This window comes from Mya arenaria, chromosome 7, assembly GCF_026914265.1.
Source record: "Mya arenaria isolate MELC-2E11 chromosome 7, ASM2691426v1".
NCBI lineage: Eukaryota > Metazoa > Mollusca > Bivalvia > Myida > Myidae > Mya > Mya arenaria.
Genome location: NC_069128.1, coordinates 5,984,281 through 6,005,955, shown reverse-complemented (window position 1 = coordinate 6,005,955; position 21,675 = coordinate 5,984,281). Strand labels below are relative to the sequence as shown.

At 37.4% G+C, this 21,675-nt stretch overlaps 2 protein-coding genes across 3 annotated transcripts in view; one reads left to right on the top strand and one right to left on the bottom strand.

The window, feature by feature from the left end:
- Positions 1-6,006: 6,006 nt before the first annotated feature.
- Positions 6,007-19,062, bottom strand: LOC128240101 (uncharacterized). 2 transcript variants are annotated; one of them, XM_052956596.1, is made up of 7 exons: positions 18,957-19,062; positions 14,792-17,104; positions 11,581-11,752; positions 10,234-10,397; positions 9,330-9,416; positions 8,983-9,097; positions 6,007-6,152 (listed from the first exon to the last, which is right to left on the bottom strand). In XM_052956596.1, exons 2-7 carry the CDS (start codon positions 16,675-16,677, stop codon positions 6,063-6,065), a joined length of 2,514 nt encoding a protein of 837 aa, XP_052812556.1. In that variant the 5' UTR covers positions 16,678-17,104; positions 18,957-19,062; the 3' UTR covers positions 6,007-6,062. The 2 variants fall into 2 exon arrangements, with proteins under 2 accessions (XP_052812556.1, XP_052812557.1); XM_052956597.1 differs by having other exon boundaries at positions 19,002-19,041.
- LOC128240102 (sodium- and chloride-dependent GABA transporter ine-like) overlaps positions 19,062-21,675 on the top strand; it is a 49,240-nt gene continuing 46,626 nt past the window's right edge. Inside the window, exon 1 of the mRNA XM_052956598.1 lies at positions 19,062-19,197. The gene's annotated coding sequence lies outside the window, so the exon portion shown is untranslated. The remainder of the gene's footprint in view (positions 19,198-21,675) is intronic.

The window sequence follows — 21,675 nt, the reverse complement described above, 5'->3', positions numbered from 1 at the left end:
ACCAGCACATCATGATGTATCACCATATTTCACCAGCACATCATGATGTATCACCATATTTCACCAGCACATCATGATATATCACCATATTTCACCAGCGCATCATGATATATCACCATATTTCACCAGCGCATCATGATGTATCACCATGTTTCACCAGCACATCATGATGTATCACCATATTTCACCAGCACATCATGATGTATCACCATATTTCACCAGCACATCATGATATATCACCATATTTCACCAGCACATCATGATATATCACCATATTTCACCAGCACATCATGATATATCACCATATTTCACCAGCACATCATGATATATCACCATATTTCACCAGCACATCATGATATATCACCATATTTCACCAGCACATCATGATATATCACCATATTTCACCAGCACATCATGATATATCACCATATTTCACCAGCACATCATGATATATCACCATATTTCACCAGCACATCATGATATATCACCATATTTCACCAGTGTATCACAATGTTTCACCATGTTTCACCAGCACATCATGATGTATCACCATATTTCACCAGCGCATCATGATGTATCACCATATTTCACCAGCGCATCATGATATATCACCATATTTCACCAGCGCATCATGATATATCACCATATTTCACCAGCGCATCATGATATATCACCATATTTCACCAGCGCATCATGATATATCACCATATTTCACCAGCACATCATGATATATCACCATATTTCACCAGCACATCATGATATATCACCATATTTCACCAGCACATCATGATATATCACCATATTTCACCAGCACATCATGATATATCACCATATTTCACCAGCACATCATGATATATCACCATATTTCACCAGCACATCATGATATATCACCATATTTCACCAGCACATCATGATATATCACCATATTTCACCAGCACATCATGATATATCACCATATTTCACCAGCACATCATGATATATCACCATATTTCACCAGCACATCATGATATATCACCATATTTCACCAGCACATCATGATATATCACCATATTTCACCAGTGTATCACAATGTTTCACCATGTTTCACCAGCACATCATGATGTATCACCATATTTCACCAGCGCATCATGATGTATCACCATATTTCACCAGTGTATCACAATGTTTCACCATGTTTCACCAGCACATCATGATGTATCACCATATTTCACCAGCACATCATGATGTATCACCATATTTCACCAGCACATCATGATATATCACCATATTTCACCAGCACATCATGATGTTTCACCATGTTTCACCAGCACATCATGATGTATCACCATATTTCACCAGCACATCATGATGTATCACCATATTTCACCAGCGCATCATGATGTATCACCATATTTCACCAGCGCATCATGATGTATCACCATATTTCACCAGCGCATCATGATGTATCACCATATTTCACCAGCACATCATGATATATCACCATATTTCACCAGCACATCATGATATATCACCATATTTCACCAGCGCATCATGATGTATCACCATATTTCACCAGCGCATCATGATATATCACCATATTTCACCAGCGCATCATGATGTATCACCATATTTCACTAGCGCATCACAATGTATCACCATATTTCACCAGCACATCATGATGTATCACCATATTTCACCAGCACATCATGATATATCACCATATTTCACCAGCACATCATGATGTATCACCATATTTCACCAGCACATCATGATGTATCACCATATTTCACCAGCGCATCATGATATATCACCATATTTCACCAGCGCATCATGATGTATCACCATATTTCACCAGCGCATCATGATATATCACCATATTTCACCAGCTCATCATGATGTATCACCATATTTCACCAGCTCATCATGATGTATCACCATATTTCACCAGCTCATCATGATGTATCACCATATTTCACCAGCGCATCATGATATATCACCATATTTCACCAGCTCATCATGATGTATCACCATATTTCACCAGCGCATCATGATGTATCACCATATTTCACCAGCGCATCATGATGTATCACCATATTTCACCAGCACATCATGATGTATCACCATATTTCACCAGCGCATCATGATGTATCACCATATTTCACCAGCGCATCATGATGTATCACCATATTTCACCAGCACATCATGATGTATCACCATATTTCACCAGCACATCATGATGTATCACCATATTTCACCAGCGCATCATGATATATCACCATATTTCACCAGCACATCATGATGTATCACCATATTTCACCAGCACATCATGATATATCACCATATTTCACCAGCACATCATGATGTATCACCATATTTCACCAGCACATCATGATGTATCACCATATTTCACCAGCACATCATGATGTATCACCATATTTCACCAGCACATCATGATATATCACCATATTTCACCAACACATCATGATGTATCACCATATTTCACCAGCACATCATGATATATCACCATATTTCACCAGCACATCATGATGTATCACCATATTTCACCAGCGCATCATGATGTATCACCATATTTCACCAGCGTATCATGATGTATCACCATATTTCACCAGCGCATCATGATATATCACCATATTTCACCAGCGCATCATGATGTATCACCATATTTCACCAGTGTATCATGATATATCACCATATTTCACCAGCACATCATGATGTATCACCATATTTCACCAGCACATCATGATGTATCACCATATTTCACCAGCACATCATGATGTATCACCATATTTCACCAGCGCATCATGATATATCACCATATTTCACCAGCACATCATGATATATCACCATATTTCACCAGCACATCATGATGTATCACCATATTTCACCAGCGCATCATGATATATCACCATATTTCACCAGCACATCATGATGTATCACCATATTTCACCAGCACATCATGATATATCACCATATTTCACCAGCACATCATGATATATCACCATATTTCACCAGCACATCATGATGTATCACCATATTTCACCAGCACATCATGATATATCACCATATTTCACCAGCACATCATGATGTATCACCATATTTCACCAGCACATCATGATGTATCACCATATTTCACCAGCGCATCATGATATATCACCATATTTCACGAGCACATCATGATATATCACCATATTTCACCAGCGCATCATGATGTATCACCATATTTCACGAGCACATCATGATGTATCACCATATTTCACCAGCGTATCATGATGTATCACCATATTTCACCAGTACATCATGATGTATCACCATATTTCACCAGCACATCATGATATATCACCATATTTCACCAGCACATCATGATGTATCACCATATTTCACCAGCACATCATGATATATCACCATATTTCACCAGCACATCATGATATATCACCATATTTCACCAGCACATCATGATATATCACCATATTTCACCAGCACATCATGATATATCACCATATTTCACCAGCACATCATGATATATCACCATATTTCACCAGTGTATCACAATGTTTCACCATATTTCACCAGCACATCATGATATATCACCATATTTCACCAGCACATCATGATATATCACCATATTTCACCAGCACATCATGATATATCACCATATTTCACCAGCACATCATGATATATCACCATATTTCACCAGCGCATCATGATGTATCACCATATTTCACCAATGTATCTCAATGTTTCACCATATTTCACCAATGTGTCATGATATATCACCATATTTCACTAGCGTATCATGATGTATCACCATACCGGTATTTCACCAGTGTATCATGATATATCACCATATTTTACCAGTATATCATGTTTCACCATATTTTACCAGTGTATCATGATATATCACCATTTTTCACCAGTGTATCATGATATATCACTGTATTTCACCAGTGTATCTTGATATGATATAAAAAGATATTTCACCAGTGTATTGCGATGTATCAAGATATTTCGCCTGGGGTATTCCAATATATATCAAGATATTTCACCAGTGTATCGCGATTTATTAAGATATTTCGCCTGTGGTATTCCAATTTATATCAATACATTTCACCAGCGCATTGCGAAATATCAATTGAGACAAAAAAAGATGATCTATGTAATTCATTAAGATTTCATGTTTCTATAAGGTATCATTATTTCACTTCCTGGTTAAAATGATTCCTTCAATGTCAGAAATATGTTATCTTCTTATTTGCTCTCGATGGCTTTCCGTTTCTTTCATTTCACACTTTTCACGTTACATCATCATCAAGGAAAGGTTTTACTTTCATCATTTGTATTGCAAAACATGTTTGTATATATTTATAAATATCACGCCTCCAACATAAATGATGCAATGCCATTGGTCCAGGACTGGTCACGCCATGATCTTTCCATATTGGGTCACCAAATTTATATTGTACCAAAATGGTGGCTATTTTCCGATTCCCATGAATAAATGAAACATTTAAACATGTCAACAGGTTGTTGACGTAATACATACGTTACAGGGTTAGTAGGTGTCCAGATATGTGATATACGGGGCGCAGGGAACCATATTCGTGTTCAAGCTTCCCATATAAACCTACTTTACTTATATATATATATATATATATATATATAAAGAAAAATGAGAAGGAGATTCGTCTCGGGAAGTTAAACTTAAACTTAAAAAAAAATGCATTGAAAAATAAGCCTCCGCAATTGGGAACTGCCATTCGGAACTCCTCGGTCATTTTTATTGAAAACAACTTCAGATGTATATGGACGGTTTACATTCTCAGAAATTGGTATGTTTAAGTCCGCTGCAAGAAGATCCCATAGTTATTAGTTAAACTTAATGACTAAACTATTGGGAATCTTAATTATGTTTGCAATAATACACTTCACAGGCAATCAATATAAATTAAACTTCAACTGATGTACAGGCAACGAGGTTGTTTTGGAATGAAATGTCCCAGGAGCTCTGAATGTGGGAACCGCTGGCCCATCGTCAAGTTTGATAGTATATATTTCCTGTATAGATATGTATCATTTTTATCCCAAATCAAGGGATATGATCTGTTCGCAGTTTTCCGCTGATCTCATCGCTCCACCGTCATGAGGGACCAAAAAATATAAAAAGGTTTTCCCCTAACTGATAAAAAGGAGTTAACTGGTTGTTTCTGGTTCTTACTCTATTTGTTTCTAGTATTATCACTCCAGTTTGATTTAATGTCGGGAAAACCATCAAAAGGTCTCTTAAAAAGCTAGTTTTGCTTCAACCACTTGGAACCCTAATTGGGGACCTAAAGAGCTGCCCTAACTCATTGCCGAAATGGTTTCAGCCCTTCCACTGCCAATCACATCGTTATGTATCAGTTTGTAGCCTTGAACTCTGGCCATAGGGCACTAAATGACCAAAATATGCACACTTTTGCCATCACCATATACCACTTTAAAGATGCTCTACTACTCCCAAAAAAGATTTAACATATTTAATACAATTGTTTTAATATACCAAAAAGGATGAACAAAAGTCAAAAACAGTGGTGCTTATGAAGGATACCGAGTTTAATTTGACAGAAATGTGCAGAGAACACGGTATTGCTACCTTATCAGAAGATAGTAGATTGCAGTAAATCTTTTAGCATTCACCAATCATTTAATATCTTTGCATTTTCAGCTATTAGATACATGGTTATAATATTGTTATCAGTAATTAATATTTTCCATAAATGCTTTATTCAGTAAGCATTTGAAGGTTTATCTCACAAAATGTATGTTTGTTATAAATGTGTATTCATTGATTTTAAATAAGAGTGTCATTTTAAATATTTGCATTTTCTGTCAAATTCAAATGATTCTTCACTGCCAGTTTCATCCTAAGTCACACAGTCCCTTTTCTGCGGTATTTGGGGCCTGTCCATGTTAAAAGCTGTCTTAAACCATACCACTGTTTGGGCAATAAAACTTCACAAAACATTAACATTCCGCCAATAGGGGATTTTATTATCCAATCAATGCTGCATATACATTAAGTGCATTCATTCGTAGACATACTCCTCTCCATAGTAGTTGATGACTTTCAGATCCGGCTTGCAACGAACAACATCGATGACAAGGTCGTCCATAATCTGAATATAGAATGATTAGATAATTCTAGGCCCTCTTTCATTAACTTCTTGAGTCTGAGTAGGTAAATGTCATGATTAACCTTTAATACAGTAATATTGACAAAAAAGGTGTTAATAATTGTTAAACATGTACATAATTTGCCGCATATACGAGGAGTTTAGCCTATATTGATCTTTTAATAACAATTGTACAATAAACTGAAGATTTGCAGTTCCAAACTCAGACATCAGACTTGATGTTAGCAAGTATGACCTCAGGACAAGAGATCCTTCAGAACCAGTAACGAAACCAGACTTTAGCCAGTACAACCTCAGGACAAGAGATCCTTCAGAACCAGTAACAACGACATCAGACTTAATGTTAGCCAGTACAACCCCAGGACAAGAGATCCTTCAGAACCACTAACAATGACACCAGACTTAACATTAGCGAGTACAACCCCAGGACAAGAGATCCTTCGGAACCACTAACAATGACACCAGACTTAACATTAGCGAGCACAACCCCAGGACAAGAGATCCTTCAGAACCAGCAACAACGACATCAGCCTTAACATTAGCGAGCACAACCCCAGGACAAGAGATCCTTCAGAACCACTAACAACAACACCAGACTTAACATTAGCCAGTACAACCCCAGGACAAGAGATCCTTCAGAACCAGTAACAACAATAGCAGACTTAACATTAGCGAGTACAACCCCAGGACAAGAGATCCTTCAGAACCAGTAACAACAACACCAGACTTAACATTAGCGAGTACAACCCCAGGACAAGAGATCCTTCAGAACCAGTAACAACAACACCAGACTAAACATTAGCGAGTACAACCCCAGGACAAGAGATCCTTCAGAACCAGTAACGAAACCAGACTTTACATTAGCCAGTACAACCTCAGGACAAGAGATCCTTCAAAACCCCTAACAACAACACCAGACTTTACATTAGTGAGTATGACCTCAGGACAAGAGACCCTTCAGAACCAGTAACGAAACCAGACTTTACATTAGCGAGCACAACCTCAGGACAAGAGATCCTTCAAAACCCCTAACAACAACACCAGACTTTACATTAGCCAGTACAACCCCAGGACAAGAGATCCTTCAGAACCACTAACAACAATACCAGACTTAACATTAGCCAGTACAACCTCAGGACAAGAGATCCTTTAGAACCACTAACAACAATACCAGACTTTACATTAGCCAGTACAACCTCAGGACAAGAGATCCTTCAGAACCACTAACAACAATACCAGACTTTACATTAGCCAGTACAACCTCAGGACAAGAGATCCTTCAGAACCACTAACAACAATACCAGACTTAACATTAGCGATCACAACCCCAGGACAAGAGATCCTTCAGAACCACTAACAACAATACCAGACTTTACATTAGCGAGCACAACCCCAGGACAAGAGATCCTTCAGAACCAGTAACAACAATACCAGACTTAACATTAGCCAGTACAACCCCAGGACAAGAGATCCTTCAGAACCAGTAACAACAACACCAGACTTAACATTAGCCAGCACAACCCCAGGACAAGAGATCCTTCAGAACCAGTAACAACAACACCAGACTTAACATTAGCGAGTACAACCCCAGGACAAGAGATCCTTCAGAACCACTAACAACAATACCAGACTTAACATTAGCGAGTACAACCCCAGGACAAGAGATCCTTCAGAACCACTAACAACAATAACAGACTTAACATTAGCGAGCACAACCCCAAGACAAGGGATCCTTCAGAACCACTAACAACAACACCAGACTTTACATTAGCCAGTACAACCCCAGGACAAGAGATCCTTCAGAACCACTAACAACAACACCAGTCTTTACATTAGCCAGTACAACCCCAGGACAAGAGATCCTTCAGAACCACTAACAACAATACCAGACTTTACATTAGCCAGTACAACCCCAGGACAAGAGATCCTTCAGAACCACTAACAACAACACCAGACTTTACATTAGCCAGTACAACCCCAGGACAAGAGATCCTTCAGAACCACTAACAACAACACCAGACTTTACATTAGCCAGTACAACCCCAGGACAAGAGATCCTTCAGAATCACTAACAACAATACCAGACTTAACATTAGCCAGTACAACCCCAGGACAAGAGATTTCATACCCACAAACAACGACATCAGTAATGGGTCTTATGGTGAATGTTGAAAGTGGGATATATTGGTGCCACATGAAACATGTTATTCATAGGTATTCATTGAATTTTACACACTTTCTCTAAACCTGCATATGTTACGATACCCGGACATACTCCTCTGTCACATTGGAATTTGTCCCGTAATTTCTAGGAAAAGGGAACAAGATTGACATGATCTCACTCAAACCACAGGTAGGATATTGAGTACATATATATGAAGTCCTTATCCCTTGTTGGACGAAATTTGCCACAGGGTGAGAAAAAAGTACAGCCAGACCCGGGACCTCCAGCTAACAGGCTGTGTGCTCAACCGACTGTGCCACTAGAGACCCGGGACCTCCAGCTAACAGGCTGTGTGCTCAACCGACTGTGCCACTAGAGACCCGGGACCTCCAGCTAACAGGCTGTGTGCTCAACCGACTGTGCCACTACAGACCCAGGACCTCCAGCTAACAGGCTGTGTGCTCAACCGACTGTTGTCAATTTGTCAATCCCCAGCAAATATATCTGCTCCATATAATCTCTTGCCATACTGTACAAAGGTAGGTCTGGGAATATGAAACTTGGCATCTTCTCTGATATCCATGTCAAGCATTTTGCCAGAATCTCATCAACCTCCACTCAATGTAGATGTTCAGTATAATCTCTTACCTTATTGCATTGTCGCAGGTCTAGAAATATGAGACGTGGCATCTCCTCCGAAATCCTTGTCAGGCATTCTCCCCGGATCTTGTCAAGCCCCACTAGGTCTAGCTGCTCCAGGCGGCTGAAATGGGATCATTCTGAATCAATGAAAGCTTGCATATTGTGCATTATGTACTAGTATCGTGAAGACTGCCCTAGACTGATACCTTGGGCCATGATTATGACTGGCCTCAAAAGGCATTATCCAACACCAGCCAATGGAAAACTCCTCAACTGATCAGGATGTAATCATTTTCAATATCGTAATTAATGGCTCTAAAATGCAATACATGTATTTCTAGAATATAACCTACCCACAGTGGTCCACAATGGAGATGAGACCGGTGTCTGTGATGTCCCAACACCAACTAAGGGCCAACTCTTTCAACTGCAGGCCACACCTGGATATGAACAATTCTCAATTAGTGTGATAAAAGTTTTGAACACAATTGTTAGGTAAGAAATCAGTTGTCATATAGCTGGTACATGGATCGTTCTGACCTACATGCCATTAGACTCCTACAGTCAGATAATAGCTTTGTTCTAAGACATGTGGCAATAATCATTTTTTTATTTGTTAATAAATGGCAGATTGATATTAAAACTTGTATACAATTTGTATTAACCAATGACACCACTGTATTGTAATTAATGATGAATATATAATAGTATGTTTTTTGGGCTGGAGGCCTTTAATTACTGAATAAAGTTGCAGTTGAAGTAAGATGAATTTACTTATACCCATCACTATGACAACACCTCAACTTCTATTCTTAAAAACAACACCAAGAACAGATTAACTTAAACTGTCTGTAAAGTGTTTCTTACAGGTCAAAGGACATTATTATAAACAATCTCAAGTTGAGACTCAAGAGACTCAAGTGGCAAAGCTGCAAATATTTCTTTCATTGCATCTGTCCTTCTTGTCAACTATTGAATATGAAATTAGCTTAATTGTATCTCTATTTGAAATTGTACATCTATTTTTGTATAATTGAATGGAATAAAGATTATTCTTTGTAAATAAATAAAAATAACTTTTCTGAGTCTAGACTCAAACTTTAAAGAGTGTTCTTAATCATACGCCAAGAAAAATGTTGCTTTTTTGAGGTCATTGGTACTTGAAATGTACTTTCCATTTAATTTCTTTGCACACATCAAACTACTTGATTTACAGCCCAAAACTGATAATTCAAAATCTACAATAAGTATACTGACATCTGCACGATATTAAGCACCACTGCATCATTGATGGCGGTACACTCGGACAGGTTGAGCACTTGGAGATGCACCAGTTTAACGGTTGTGAAGAACCGGGTCAGGCCTTCTGTAGTGAAGTCGCTGCCTTTACGGAGACGCAGATATTCAAGGTTTACACACTTCTGGGAACAAACATATAATATTGTATTAAGGTTTGAACATTTAGGGGTTTATTATACAACAAATGCCATTAACATAATGCAAATGAGACCCTAATGCTTCACCTGGCCAGATGGAGTTTGTTTGTCAAGAAGTTGTCAACGTAATTTATTGCATTATAAAATTACCTATTGTTAATGTTGTACTTATAACCACTTTTAGTCCTTTGATTTTATTTCATGAGTTTTCATTAGAGTTTTCTCCCTTTGGTGAGAATTTGGACATGGAAGTTGGTTGAATAAGAAGATACAATGTAGTTGCATGTTCACAGATAAAGAAACTGGGAATGTGCCTTGGGTGCACTTTGTTCAGGTCTCCTAATTAAATCCTAATGATACCTTATGATAATATTTATTGTTGTTGGCAGGGCAAGATAATAAGATAACTTAAGCTTGCAGGGACTTGTTAACCCTCTGCCTTAGTGTATCCCTGTGATTAATATGAGCTGCCTTAGTGTATCCCTGTGATTAATATGAGCTGCCTTAGTGTATCCCTGTGATTATTGTGAGAAGAACATTGCCATGGCTGTAACACTTCTATCTGCTGTACAAAAATGCTCAACATTTCATAACAGCCATACTTTGCAAGTTACCTTGTATATTCCAGTGATTTCTCAAAACCTGGACAGTGCCATACCTGGTTTTGGTAATATTTTGCTAGTTACTGTATATTCCAGTGATTTATCAGTCCTAGGACAGCGCCATATCTGGTCATGGTGATATTTTGCTAGCTACTGTTTATTCCAGTATTTTAACAGACCTAGGACTGCACCATATCTGGTCATGGTGATATTTTGCAAGTAAATGTATATTCAAGTAACTTCTAAGACCTAGGATAGAGTCATTCCTGGTCATGGTGATATTTTGCAAGTAACCTTTAATACATTCCATTGATTTCACAGACCTAGGATAGCTCCATTTCTGGTGATAGTGATATTTTGCAAGTAACCGTTTATTCCATTGATTTCTCAGACCTTCAAATCAAGACAGGTCTGGTCAAAATTTGTTTATTGTCGGATATCATGAAGCATATAAACATATAACCTTGATAAATTCCAGAGGCTAATTTCTACCTTACCATAATAAATTCCAGAGGCTAATTTCTACCTTACCCTAATAAATTCCAGCGTCATGATTTCTTCCTTACCCTTATATACTCCAGTGACCTGTCAGTCAATGATTCACAGAAAGACATGGCCAGGTGTTTGAGGCAGCGACACTCAGCTATGTGCTGTATACTGTTATCGGTGATCTCAGCCCCATCCAGTTCCAGCGCCTCAAGGTGGGCGGAGTGTTCACTCACAAGCCTGATAACACCCCTGACGAAAAGAAAAATATAGAATCAGTCATGTCAGCCTCCATATAATACACCAATTCATTCAAAGTGTTCAGGGTATATGTGAGAAATCGAGCCTTTGGTGAGTGTTGATTGAGAAGGCTGATTACACCCCTGACCAAAAGAGAGAAATAGAATCAATCATATCACTATCCATATAATATACAAGTCCATTTATTCATAGAGATAAGGGTAAATGTTTGAAATCAAGCCTTTGGCGAGTGTTGATTGACAAGGCTGATTACAGCTGATTATGCTTAATATGGTTGACAATGCTATTTACATATTCTATATGGTTGACTTTGCTAATTACAGGCCAGAAAAGAACATTAAAGGAGAACAATGTTCAAGAGTACATCCTTAGAGAGAGATGGGTGCCCAGGAGAAGCACAGAATACAACAATCTCCAGGGTGTCAAAAGCAGCATCTGTATTGGTTTCTTCCAAAGAAATTGAAATTAGAGTGATTCATTCCAGTTTACAGTAAAGAAAATTTGTCACTTTTATCCAAAAAAGCAAAAAGTGATTGTATCGCTGCAGCAATTATTCAGTAATTGAGATCCTGCACATAGGCTCACAATTAAGAGCGTAAACAAAAGGTTACCTAATAAGAAATGAATTACTGTGAAAACCATTATGAATAGTAATCAGTTCATGTGTAATCCAATAGTTATAAGTCATACATGATGTCCACCTGTCAGTAATGAAGTTCCTGTGTTCACCAATAGTCACCTGTCAGTAATGAAGTTCCTGTGTTCACCAATAGTTACCTGTCAGTAATGAAGTTCCTGTGTACATCAATAGTTACCTGTCAGTAATGAGGTTCCTGTGTACACCAATAGTCACCTGTCAGTAATGAAGTTCCTGTGTACATCAATAGTTACCTGTCAGTAATGAGGTTCCTGTGTACACCCATAGTCACCTGTCAGTAATGAAGTTCCTGTGTACATCAATAGTTACCTGTCAGTAATGAAGTTCCTGTGTACACCAATAGTGACCTGTCAGTAATGAAGTTCCTGTGTACACCAATAGTGACCTGTCAGTAATGAAGTTCCTGTGTACACCAATAGTCACCTGTCAGTAATGAAGTTCCTGTGTACACCAATAGTGACCTGTCAGTAATGAAGTTCCTGTGTACACCAATAGTCACCTGTCAGTAATGAAGTTCCTGTGTACACCAATAGTCACCTGTCAGTAATGAAGTTCCTGTGTACATCAATAGTGACCTGTCAGTAATGAGGTTCCTGTGTACATCAATAGTGACCTGTCAGTAATGAGGTTCCTGTGTACACCCATAGTTACCTGTCAGTAATGAAGTTCCTGTGTACACCAATAGTGACCTGTCAGTAATGAAGTTCCTGTGTACACCAATAGTGACCTGTCAGAAATGAAGTTCCTGTGTACACTAACAGTTACCCGTCAGTAATGAAGTTCCTGTGTACACCAATAGTTACCCGTCAGTAATGAAGTTCCTGTGTACACCAATAGTGACCTGTCAGTAATGAAGTTCCTGTGTACACCAATAGTGACCTGTCAGTAATGAAGTTCCTGTGTACACCAATAGTTACCCGTCAGTAATGAAGTTCCTGTGTACACCCATAGTTACCTGTCAGTAATGAAGTTCCTGTGTACACCAATAGTCAGTTGTCAGTAATGAAGTTCCTGTGTACACCATTAGTTACCTGTCAGTAATGAGGTTCCTGTGTACACCAATAGTTACCTGTCAGTAATGAAGTTCCTGTGTACATCAATAGTTACCTGTCAGTAATGAGGTTCCTGTGTACATCAATAGTCACCTGTCAGTAATGAAGTTCCTGTGTACATCAATAGTTACCTGTCAGTAATGAAGTTCCTGTGTACACCAATAGTGACCTGTCAGTAATGAAGTTCCTGTGTACATCAATAGTTACCCGTCAGTAATGAGGTTCCTGTGTACATCAATAGTCACCTGTCAGTAATGAAGTTCCTGTGTACACCAATAGTTACCTGTCAGTAATGAAGTTCCTGTGTACACCAATAGTGACCTGTCAGTAATGAGGTTCCTGTGTACACCAATAGTGACCTGTCAGTAATGAAGTTCCTGTGTACACCAATAGTGACCTGTCAGTAATGAAGTTCCTGTGTACACCAATAGTGACCTGTCAGTAATGAAGTTCCTGTGTACACCAATAGTTACCCGTCAGTAATGAAGTTCCTGTGTACACCAACAGTTACCCGTCAGTAATGAAGTTCCTGTGTACACCAATAGTTACCTGTCAGTAATGAAGTTCCTGTGTACACCAATAGTGACCTGTCAGTAATGAAGTTCATGTGTACACCAATAGTCACCTGTCAGTAATGAAGTTCCTGTATACACCAATAGTTACCTGTCAGTAATGAAGTTCCTGTATACACCAATAGTAACCTGTCAGTAATGAAGTTCCTCCTCTGTACACCAATAGTGACCTGCCAGTAATGAAGTTCCTGTGTACACCAATAGTCACCTGTCAGTAATGAAGTTCCTGTGTACACCAATAGTCACCTGTCAGTAATGAAGTTCCTGTATACACCAATAGTAACCTGTCAGTAATGAAGTTCCTGTGTACACCAATAGTTACCTGCCAGTAATGAAGTTCCTGTGTACATCAATAGTTACCTGTCAGTAATGAAGTTCCTGTGTACATCAATAGTTACCTGTCAGTAATGAGGTTCCTGTGTACACCAATAGTGACCCGTTAGTAATGAAGTTTATGTGTACACCAATAGTTACCTGTCAGTAATGAAGTTCCTGTGTACAGTCACCTGTCAATAGTGACCTGTCAGTAATGAAGTTCATGCGTACACCAATAGTCACCTGTCAGTAATGAAGTTCCTGTGTACACCAATAGTTACCTGTCAGTAATGAAGTTCCTGTATACACCAATAGTGACCTGTCAGTAATGAAGTTCCTGTGTACACCAATAGTCACCTGTCAGTAATGAAGTTCCTGTGTACACCAATAGTCACCTGTCAGTAATGAAGTTCCTGCGTACACAAATGGTTACCTGTCAGTTATGAAGTTCATGCCGTCCAAGTTAATATTGACTATCTTCTCCAGCCTTTTTGCAACCAACATCAGCCCCTGGTCCTGTATAGCTGTGCAGTGAGATAGGTTCAGATGGCTCAGACGCTTCAACTTGACCAGGTTTTCAACACACCCTTCATCAAAATAATTACACCCTTCAACATTTATGTGTGTAAGATTTTGAGCGTAAGAGGCTAAACAATTGATCAGTTCACATGTAATCTTATCACAGAAGCCAATGTCTATTTCACACAAATGTGGACAAGACTCTAGAACGATGGCAAGTTCAGGGGGATAAAGGTTTGTTCTATCACTAATAAACAGTCTTCTCAGTAATGGGGCCTTTCTGACTATTCGTAAAAACTGGATGGTTGGAAGGTTTGGACAATGCCGGAAATCTAGTTCCAGCCACAGGGAATGGTCCAAGGTTAGGTTCCGCCACCTTCCACAAACCAGTGCGCAGCTCAGACAAAGATCTTTGGTGGATAGATGAGAGAAAATCTTTACCATTATCTCATCAGGAAGACAGTCAATTGGGCAAGACTCGAATCTTTGATTTATTGAGCTGATACTGGATGACTGAGACAGCGTCGGTTTATTGCTTAGGTTTTCGACAACAAAGGTATCGAAATTAACAGCATCATGCTCTTCAAGTTCTTCATAGAGGTTTCTATAGTTTTCAAACTGCTGTTCCTCAAATAGATTGTGAACTGGCTGACTAACAGAAGATCGGAATTTGTATTCTTCCAGATGTCCACCTTCTAGTATGTAATTGTTCAGCTTTGGATCAGGCACATGAAAACTTGCATCTAATTCTTCATCGTCAAAATCAAATTTAACTATCTCCCCAGTAAATCTGGACTTCATGTCTCTATCACCAAGACGATCAATGTCATTTTCAGATTCTTTACTTGCACAAACATCATCAAAAGTATTCACAAGCTCTTCATCTTCATTACTTTTTCCCTTTTCATCTATTTTACCATCTAAATCACTTATTTTTTCATCAGCTTCTTCCACTCTTTCATCATAACCCTTTGGGTGTTTTTTTTGCATATCATTTCTTGCTTGTTGAGTTTCTACAAATGTATCTATATATGTTTTGACAGTCTTGTTCTTGCAACAACCTACATCACTTATTTCTTTAGTTGATGCTTCAATTAATTCTATATGTCTATTAACATTTTCATCTACATGAGGTTCTTTAAGCATTCCTTTATGTTCTGTTATGCTTCTTTTTACCAAAAATTTTCTGTCTGTATCATCTAATTCTTCACATCTTATGTTTTCTTTAGCTAAGTGGTTCTCATGTATTGATCTCTCATTTTCTAACTGATTTTCGAAGTCATTGACATCACTGTTCACATCACTGTTCCTTTTACCATCTATATCAGGGACTTCCTCTGTATCTTGTTTAAGTTTCTCATTTCCAAACATATCAACTTCGTCTCCTTGTAGGTCTGTTAAACTGTATTTATGTTTATCTTCTCTTCCTTCAGCAGCATCGTGATTCAGACTACTATCTATTCCCTTTAACATTGGTTCACCAGTTTCACTTAACTCCATGTCTTTAAGATTTAGTGAATGAGTAAAATTATGATTAAATGAACTGTCATCAATTTTTATATCATTTTCCTCAACATCCGTGCATTCAGTTTCTTTAACTGAACAATCATGATTATAATAAGTTTCATCAAGTTTTATATCAGTTCCATCAACACCAGACAGATTCCTTTCCATTTCATCATTAGGAGCATGCTCAATATCCATATCTACTGCATTAACAACCCTAGTAATGTCTTGATCAGCTTCTTCAAGAAGAAAACCTTTTCCTAAGATATATGGAATTTTCTTCGCATTTTCCATAGATGTACCCTGGGTATATTTCTTCTCCTTGAAGCACTACTTTCGAGTAATGAGCATTGTAGTTGGAAGCAATTTTGATTGTTTTCATTCATGAAGAATATTAACTAAAAGAGTGAAGATATCTATATATAGTTGTGTTTGACTTCCATTGAGCAGTGTGAAGTAAGTGTTTCAAGCATGTATACTAGCTAAATATCCTTCCTTATTCTTTAAGATAGGAATCAGTGATCCCGTAAGTAGCATAATGCTAGTGAACTCTGACCCTTCCCCGTGGGTTAAGATCAATCTAAGATATTAGTATTATTGACAACCCAATTGACTTCCAGCAACAAGTCTTTTTAACTGGTCCATGTGTGATTCAATATAGTTCAATACACAGAGGTTCAAAGTTTCGTCAGTTTTTGGTATCAAGTGCTCAAGTCAGAACCTGGAAAGAGAAAACGTTATGTGGTATAAGTTTGTTTGGTACAACTGTTACCTTCTCAACAAGCAGACAAACACCTAAGAAAATTTGACACCCCAGCTTTGCTGAGATTTCTTCTTTGTCAGAGACATTCCTTCGATGGTCCTGATTTTAAAGCTGCACTCTCACAGATTGAATGTTTTGACAACTTTTTAATTTTTTTGTCTTGGAACGAGCCAATTTTTGAGAAAATCTTTCTTAAACCGTTAGTAACGGTTAATTAGCCATAAGACATTAATTTTCGAACGGAAATATGAAAATCTGCGATCTGATCTGTTGTATTTTGTTATCATAAAATTTCAATTATAATCAATTGGTCATTCACTGGCCGACATGTTTTTAACTTCTTGTGTGCTTAAATGTGTGCATATCTATTTGTATTTGTATTTGCATTCATTATTGCATTTGTAAAGTGCTGTATGTACTGTCTGTTTGTATTCATGATCATTTCAACTTCTTGTGTGCTTCATAATGTAAATACTTTATTATTTATGTTTATTTCATGTCATTTATGTTCATTTCTATTTGTAATTTTGTATTTGCATTTCATTATTGTATATGTACTGTGCTGAATTAATGTCTGTTTTGTATGATTATTTGTGTTATAATTTGAAAAATATCCTAGCTACAATAATGAGCGATGGGGGATACTTTTTTTTATTATTTTGACATTTCTTGTGTATCCCTGTAACACTACAACTCTCTATTATTTAACACCGGGCAAAATATTATATATAGTAATATTATGCATCGATAATGAATAATAATGACAAAATTGTTCAATATACACCCGACAGTGTTCTAAACTGGATTGAATTTGTCATTAGAGTCGTTATTTTCACATAAATATATATTCTGGGTCACAAATACCCTTTTATACATGTATGTACACAACCTGTCAGATTTGTCCCAGATTTACAGATATCGGGATACTTCATAAACATCTTTATCGACACATGTTAGTGTTTTATGATAATTTAACATGTTTTTATGGCATAATGACATAAAAAATATGTGCTTAATAGTTACGGCAATAATATTTTAATAGAAATTTATAACGGAGATAATTTCAAAAATGTGGCCGCGAGGATTCTCTGCACAAGGACAGTTTGCTACTTTTTGCTGGGATGGTGGACCTTATGCACCAGTCAATTGTAACCACAGCCCCCCCCCCCCAGGTCCGGGGGTATACCGGGGATAGCCGGGGAAATGGGCCGTGTTTTTACCTTTCAGGTGGCCCCGCAGTGCCGGGTGAATGCGGTGGTTTTGTATTCACTTTAAATATAGTGGGGAATGGGCCTTACCTAAGGTCCCTGGGGTGGGGGGGGGGGCATTTGGCAGGGATTTTACCATCTATTTGTTCCCGCAGGGCGGGGATTTTAGCCGGGGTTCGCTAGATTGAAAGTCAGTCTCTGTTATTCCCAGGACCTGGGGGGCCGTGGTTACAATTTCCTGGTGCATTACGAGTCTGCCATAGAAAAAAAAATCGTCAAAAGACTCGTTGACGGCCATTTAGGTGGACTAAAAAATATCCATGAACTTGAATAAATATACTGTAACACTTTTTGTGATTGAGAACTGGTTTTCACAAAAATCTTAACCTCAAGTATACCAATTGTCTCCTTTAACAACCAAGTTAGCACCTACTTATCGCCTTTGAAAACCCTTATATAGTGGAACGATGTCTCCAAGAATGGTACGATATTGTAGTGGTACGAAGTCTCCAGCATCCATCAGTGACAGGTTTTCAGTTTTAATAATAACCATCAACTACTTCCTTATAAAATTCGAGAGGGAATAATAACAATTAACAAACCTTTTATAAGCTTGCACATATAAGTGTGTGAACAATAGGACATACATGAGAGATTTCAGGAGCAGAGCAAAGCAAATATGTCAACCACTTGGAAAGTAAACAAAACTTTTCTCTACTTTTCTTTGGGTTCAATTGACTTCCGGGTAAATTTGCATAAATGTACAGAGCCTCAGAGGGGAATATTGTTATTGATTTTTCTTAAATACAGCGTCCCTGAGATTCATGGATGCTTAATGTTGTTGTAAGTACTCATAACTTTTTTGTTTTCTCAGGCAATTATCGGTTTTAAAGCTCATTTATCAGGAAACAGTGTACTTTCGTTTTGTGATGCAAACTTATCCAATTTAAGACCTGTCAAATCCCACCTGTCAAATTCAATAAGTTGTGTTTTGCAAATTTAAGTATTAATAGCTTCTTTATTTTAATGACTGTTTTACTTATAATATTGTCATTTTTCAAACCCATTCTTATATTTCATGAGTAAGACATTGCAGATTATTACGGGATTATTATGAGATACAACACACAAGTTTCTTGTGTGGAGAATTTGAACTGACAATCCTTGTCCCTAGAAATTATACACCATCTCTTGTTGGTTTAATTAAGTTAGAAACTTTAAGTTTGACTGATATTTATTAAATTAATACTATTGCACTAAAACCTGTTTAGGCAAACATAAGAACAATATTTTGTGATATATGGCGTGAAACAAGATTAAACAAGGTACAGTGCACTCAACAAGATAAATCCACTTCCAATTTCCCTCCGCGGATTTCGCTATTGTGGCCAACACAATGAAGTTCTGCAGAGTTTAGATTTAAGGCCCTCTGAGAGTAATCAGGCTACTGAAAAATTACAAATGCGGCATGTATTTAAAACATGAACATGTAATGACTATTTCTTGCTTATCTCATCAGACACGAGTTCTGCCGCAGGGTCATAAAATTGGAATATTTCCGGTGCTACCTTTCATAATGATATTAAACTCCACAGTAAACGAGCTATGCGGAGGCACTCAAACACTTTTTCTGCGAAGGAAACAGTTTTACACTCGGATGAAACCAGCGATCATTGAGTTTATTCCTTAAAGAGAGCGAGGAAAGTGGGTCTAACTTGCTGAGTGTACCTGTAGTTTATTGCACATAATATAATTGGGATTTTACCGACAGACAAGTTTTTTTCTTTGCCGACTCTTGGTACTCTTGTGACTTACCCATTATTTTTTTTTTGAATGGGGACTGCGCTCTTATTGATGATATCAATTTTGTGTACTCTAACAACTAGTTAAAAGCGTAATGGGTGATAAAAAAGATGTCAGCAGGTGCACTGGAAACAAAATATAAGTTTTTTGTGAGGTTAAGAATTTGCCAAGCCCAAATTCCACAAGATGACCTCCCTTGATATAATTTATATTTATATGAGCTTCATATCTCCGAAATATATATTAAACTGTTGAATACTCAAAAACTATCAAGGCATTGTTATGTCTTAAAAGTTATAATATAGCTTTCATTTATAACTCTACATATTGCCTTTTGTTATGATTATTAACATTTGTTACAGCTTGTGTCTTACTTACACTTTCATTATTTAATGCTCATTTTTGGATTATTCTGATTCTGCACCGAACAAAAACTACATAAAACTTCCATTGCAAACATTAAAAGGGTTTAAACAAAAATATAGTACCCATGTTAAGTGCACAAGGTGCCATAAATAAATAGATGCAAAAACTTAATTACAATTTAGTTAAAATAGGCCCAAGAAAGGTACATTATTTCTCAAAACACATTAAGTCATGCAATTTTCTATTTTCACATGTAAACAAACAATCGTCAGCTTATACATTCAATAACTTTTTTGTTAAGGCCTCTAGAAACCTAGGTTAAAAAACTGAGAGAAGCTTAAATGATTTGATGGAATTTCTGGGCCAGTGTCTGTGATTGTTTAGGCTGGTTGTTGGCGGTTTATTGATAAGATTTGAAGCATTTTGGTGTCTTTCCTTTGACATATCAGATCAGAAAAGAAGTCCGTTATCGCGGTCACATGACCAACTGACTGTAGATAAACATCAAGTGCAAGTGGTCAACTATCCTAATAAAGCAAAATTTTCAGGGCACCTTGTTATTGGATCGCTTTGAAAATGAGTGACAGGATAAACCTACTTACATGTACCTGAGGTCAAAATATCCTTCGAAGATACAAAAATACCCCAAAAATCAGCCATTGAGGTTGTTCCGCACTGAACAAGTCACCCCATTTAAAATTTATGTTGGACCTCCTGCTGCTGTCTTCCTTGTCTGTCTTAGTCTGTCATTCCACTCGGTCACCTTGACGAATCTCTTAGTAATTTTCTTTCATTAAGAATTTGACACTTAAAGTATGAACTTCCTGTCAATCAATTTTGGAAGTTTTTTCACTGAAATGTGGAAGTTCAAGTCTCCTGAATTCAATATCTTTTCTAACTATCTTTCAACAAGTATGTTAATAATCAAATAATTTTCACCGTAAACTTGCCAAATGCACATACATGTATTCTTATAAAATATTATGATAGTTCATTTGATTGAAAGACTCAGATTGAAATTATGACCATAAAAGTAATGTTGACAAAAGGTTTTGATATTTTGAACTTCCAAGCTCTCAACTGTGGAAGTTTTCTTCAAGATTATGGAAGTTTTTGTACTTCCAAGGAATCAATTTTGGAAGTTTTTACCCA

Excerpts from the sequence above, each read along its gene's own strand:
- LOC128240101 (XM_052956596.1), bottom strand. The coding sequence starts at position 16,677 with ATGGAAAATGCGAAGAAAATTCCATATATCTTAGGAAAAGGTTTTCTT. Across the intron at positions 11,753-14,791 it reads ATGAACTTCATAACTGACAG|GGGTGTTATCAGGCTTGTGA; the intron begins GTAACCATTTGT and ends TCTTTTCGTCAG. Across the intron at positions 10,398-11,580 it reads GGTCACTGGAGTATATAAGG|AAGTGTGTAAACCTTGAATA; the intron begins GTAAGGAAGAAA and ends GTTTGTTCCCAG.